The sequence below is a fragment of the Taurulus bubalis genome (genome assembly GCF_910589615.1).
Source record: "Taurulus bubalis genome assembly, chromosome: 7".
NCBI lineage: Eukaryota > Metazoa > Chordata > Actinopteri > Perciformes > Cottidae > Taurulus > Taurulus bubalis.
Genome location: NC_136595.1, coordinates 17,233,699 through 17,238,912, shown reverse-complemented (window position 1 = coordinate 17,238,912; position 5,214 = coordinate 17,233,699). Strand labels below are relative to the sequence as shown.

The following is a 5,214-nucleotide window of genomic DNA, read 5'->3' as shown; positions in this document are numbered from 1 at the left end:
TGGTTCTTTGGCCTCATCAACTGAGGTCTACAAAACCCAACCTTTGTCACACTGGGCATGTCATTAACTAAAAGCTATAAATGTAACCCTAAAATGAACTAAAACCAATTTATTAAGCTAAAATGTAATGGTTTACATTGTGGAGACCAGTTTTTGAGGTTCTAGAAGGGATTTTTGTCCACCTAGTGCATATAGACAAAAACCTTAATAAACCTAATGCATCAAACACTATTTATTTTAAACTTAACCTAACATATACGTGCCAACTACAGTATTTAACAGTAGTTAAACACACTGACCTTGCACCGGTGCTCACAATACACTTCTTCCAGCCCGGTTTTTGGGAGGCATGCATAAGACTTTCATCAAACTCCAGAATCCAGGAGTCTCCTGGTTTAAGATCCTTTGCTGCTATCTGGAAGAGACGGGTCCACTCCAGCGGTGCCATCCTGTCGGTGCGAGTGGTGCTAATGGCTGAGAAAGAGACAACACACTACAGCTGATCTGCACAGTATATAAACAACTTGTGAGAATGAGGTATCCTGCCTTGGTAGAGAGACTGTGACTTTTAGGAAAATGAAACTTAAAAGTACTGTGACTTTAACGATAGAGTTTTAGGAAAATGAAAGTAAAAGTACTGTGGCTCTAACAATAGAGAGTTTTAGGAAAATGAAACTTACCAAGAGCCTCTACCAAGAGGGCTTGAGGGAAATTAAATGTATATGTGGAAACTAGGTTTTATTAAGTTTTGGGTCTAGTTTTGTACTATGACTGGGGTAATGACAATTTTGTAAGACTAGTGTGTTCTATGTCCTCCATCTTGCAGAAGATGGAAACATATACTTACTTATATTTACTACATTTTATTCAAATTGATGGGATATTTTTGCACAAGAAATCGTACATACCTTTCCCTAGAGAGACAGAAGCTTGTCAAACATTTCTACCCATCTTTCCTGTGCATAATTCAATTTTGACTTTAAGTCAAATTTTAACTTCTGTCCTATATGAAAATGCATTATTAAACAACAGATTAAAAGTGTTTATATGATGTCAATATCATTGACACGCAATATTATTATACAACTGTGCGCAGTGTTTACCCCTCTGGCTTTTTTGACATAAGAACAACATACCTGGAATTAGAAATGAGTCCCTTTAATTATTTCAATGAATCTTCATCTAGATTTGAACGAGAATTATGTGATTTGTGTTCGCTGGTTTCAGTTTGCATATGATTAGCTACAGGCAAATCTTATTCGTATGCAAATAGCCTCATACGGGCTGTATGAGACACCTGATGAAATACTTGTGCGTGTTATAGTGTAGTGTGGAAGATATCGTCCTTTTCCATTTAATCTTGTGTGATTTGAATTCTAAATTCTGGCATATTTCAAAACAAGACGCAGCGCAAACGTATTTATCGCACTCTTATTTTGAAACCGGAAAGTTGGAAAAAAGGTCGCTATGGTAACGGATGAAACTTTGCAACGATTAGCTCCCTAGCAACTGCGTGACTTCTTTATTTCCTCTTCCTTTTTGTGGCTTCTATACTTGTCATGCGATGGGGGCGTCCGATACATACCTCATACGACCTAATCATCAGAACAAGTGAGTTGGTCAAAGTCTCCCAGTTGGTATTACAGGGAGCTTTTAGCTAGCTAACGCTAGTGCAATGCTAACGATGTGTTTTGGAAGCTAAGTTAGCCACTAGCTATATTTAACCGCGTACCAAGGGAAACTTAGGTGTTTTCTACTGTAACTTAACTAACTAGTCAGCGTTAACGTAGCTGTGCCAATCAATACGATTGGCTGAACAGATCTATACGAGACGTGGTTACGTTTGGCGTCAGTACTGTAATTAACATTAGCTAACGAACTTAAATCAACTAGCTAACGCTAGTTATAGCACAACAGACACATTGAGTCTGCCCCCCATATTATTATTAGCTTTATTTTCATTGGTTGTTGGATTACATTTCACCCAGAGAGAGAGAGAGAGAGAGAGAGAGAGAGAGAGAGAGAGAGAGAGAGAGAGAGAGAGAGAGAGAGAGAGACTGTGATCTGTGGCCACTGTGATGGCTGATGGGACTTCATTTTCTGCTTTGTTGTTTACTGTTTAATCTCCCAGGTTTAAGCCGGCCATCGTGAAGGACTGCATTCGGGAAATTGTGAGGGAGCGACTGTCGGGGATGCAGTATGACCCAGAAGAAGTTCCAGAGCTGTCCCGCTCCCTGGCAGAAGGCATTAAGGACAAAGTGAAGAGTGAGTGATGCTTTTCCATCTCTGATTATCACTCAGAAGGACAGAGTATCCAAGTATTGTTGTACATTTGAATTGTTGTTCAAAATAATGAATGACGTAAGTCAAAGTTGTCTTTCAAATATATATTTGAGCAGTAATAAACGTTAAAAAAATATGACTCAGTTGTGTTAATTCACAGTCTGATTTAACATTCAACATAAATGGCAACCGAACTGCAGACTTGGCCTGACCTTGGTGAAATACATAGAGAGCAAAAAGCGCCTCCAAATAACTAAACATACCGGTATACAAAACTAGATTGTGAAAAAAGTAATTATTTTTACTTTACAATGTCCTTTTGGTTTAGCCTAGATTACTTTGTTTCATAGAAGGTTTTACACATTCACTATACTTCTGATTGTCAAGACAACAAACTAAAGGTGTTCCACCAATTTTGAAACAAAGTCCTGCTTTTGATGGATGTGGCAGTCAGTACAGAACCACTCTGAATCCTTTAGAGAAGGAAACGAGTACAAAGTGAACAGAATAAAAAAATGAAGTCAGAAGATTTAAGCTAAATAAAACAGCCTAAAAGTATATTTTTGTCATTACAAGAACAGTCAACAATAAAACGTGTCCCATCAAAGATGGTTCTTCATGAAAAATGTTGGACCTAAGTAAATGCTACCCACTCCTGTATTGTCCCTGCAGAAATATTGCATTATTGCTGATGTACACTATTACAGCTCATTTCTCTTCTTCAACAGATGCTGGGTTTGACAGATATAAACTGGTCGTGCAAGTGGTAATTGGAGAACATCGCGGACAAGGAGTCAAGTGAGTGATCATTTGGTAATGGTGAACACAAAATTGCTGTGGAATTTGTAAAACTAATATATGGGAATACTCTCTGACTATGGTCATTCTTACCATCAACACTCAAGTGATGGACAAAAAAAGATCACCAACTTAGCGGATGTGTGTTATATTTATTGTGCACTTCATAAATGCTCAAGCTGCAAAACAAAACAAAAGAACGACAATGCAATAACAGCACTACATTTATCAGAATCCTTCAGTACTACTGGACAGCTTTACCACAGTCATGACATTTCTTGAAAAGTTTAGAAATGAGAAAAACTGTTATCCTATGATCACGATATGATATTTAAACTCGAAAATCATGGAAATGGAGTAAAATATTAAGGAAAAGTCATAGAAAAGTTTTGAAAACTCATTGGTAAAAATGTGTTGGAACCCTTACTGGAGTAACATTATTTGTCACTGCTGTCATACACATTTTGCTGGAATTTGTAGATTTCACTGTATTTTTTACAGCAGCATCGTGTCAACTGAGTGACACTAGAATCTTTAATTCCATGCATTTAAAAGTACTAAGAAGATATTTTTGAATTCCTGAATTTGAACTGTCATTGAACTGACAGTATTATTAAACAAATGTGTCCTGATAAGTAACCTTCTCTTTTGCTGTGCCATCACGGTTTCAAACTCACATTATTACAACAATGTTTAAAAAGAAGTAGCTACCATGGAGTTGGAATTTCATTCTGACTCACAGTCAACAATTAATGTATATTATGATTAAAGGTCTCATCCTTGTGGATTGCATTACATTGTACAACGTTTTTCAAAAAATAGTTCAGACCTTCAAAAATTAATGCTTGACCCTCTCATGTGTTTCACCAGGATGTCTTCAAGGTGTTTATGGGATGCGGACACAGACAACTATGCAGAAGATGTTTTCATGAACGTAGGTGCCTTTGTTCTGTTCATTCAGATGTTAGGGGGGGAAACAGACTCCTCAATACAATGTTTTAATCAGTGTGTATTTAATGTGTTTTGCCTCTGTGTACAGGACAGCTTGTTCTGTGTGGTGGCAGTTTTCGGAAGCTATTACTACTGAGGACATAAGGATGGATGATAGAGATCTCTCAGATGAAAAGTTGTGAGGTGAACATCCAAATGAGGCTGCTCGCCTCCAGCACGTCCGGCCCACGGTGCATATGAATATGATGCAGCACAGTGTGTTTTTGTACACTTCAGGTGCTTGACTTAGCACAGCAGCTACAGCAGAGGTCAGTATTTGTCTCTGATTGTCAACATTATGACAGATCATTACTGCTGGCCAACGACTGTAAGTATACAGGAATTGAGCAAGAAATACTTTACGGAAATTTGAACCACTGTCTGTCTTGTGCATCAACACTTGTATGATTTATGAACTTACATTATAGATTATAACTGTAAATATTAAATAAAGCCCTGTTTGAGTTTCAAACCATGACTTATCTCTTGAAGTAGACATATTATTCATCACAGAAGTAATATAATTTTGCAGTTTGAAGACATGAAAACAGGAAAAAAAGTCCAACAATGCCTATAATTATAAACAAAATGTTACCTACAGTTGTCATACTTATTTATTCTTTATGTGCACTGCATTGTGGCATTGAGTATTTGTAGATCTACGATAAACAAATCAAAATTGAAAAGATTTAAAACTTTTATTACATACACATTTCTAGCCACAGGGAATTTCTTGAGTCAAATTTGAGTTGGGTTATATTTCTGGGTCCCCTGGATCACCAACAACATGAGATGCCACCTGAAGTGATCAAGATTGCATTTTTTTTTTCACATGGCCATTATATTTCAAGTCATGGTGTGCTGGCTGATTGTGCCAAGCATGAAAATAAGGACGGATATCTGACACACATACTGTATACGAGTGTGTGTATATGTATTTATACACATGTTAATCCATTCATGTGGTATTTCTCGGGTATAAAAAAAATGGTTTTATACCTGAGAAATACCAATTTGTTCTTCAGGATAGTATTCCTTTTCAAGCAGTAGTTTGAGAAACATTTTTCAATCGGATGACTTTATTACAATATTATTGCTTTTATACACGGTGATGGGATTTAGGATTAGAACACAATTTCACAA

At 36.9% G+C, this 5,214-nt stretch overlaps 1 protein-coding gene across 1 annotated transcript; it reads left to right on the top strand.

The window, feature by feature from the left end:
- Positions 1-1,472: 1,472 nt before the first annotated feature.
- On the top strand, positions 1,473-4,535 carry dynlt2b (dynein light chain Tctex-type 2B). Its single transcript, XM_079221052.1, has 5 exons — positions 1,473-1,611; positions 2,132-2,265; positions 3,012-3,081; positions 3,952-4,015; positions 4,121-4,535. The coding sequence occupies exons 1-5, from the start codon at positions 1,565-1,567 to the stop codon at positions 4,166-4,168; spliced, it is 363 nt and encodes a 120-aa protein (XP_079077178.1). The 5' UTR covers positions 1,473-1,564; the 3' UTR covers positions 4,169-4,535.
- The last annotated feature ends 679 nt before the right edge of the window (positions 4,536-5,214 follow it).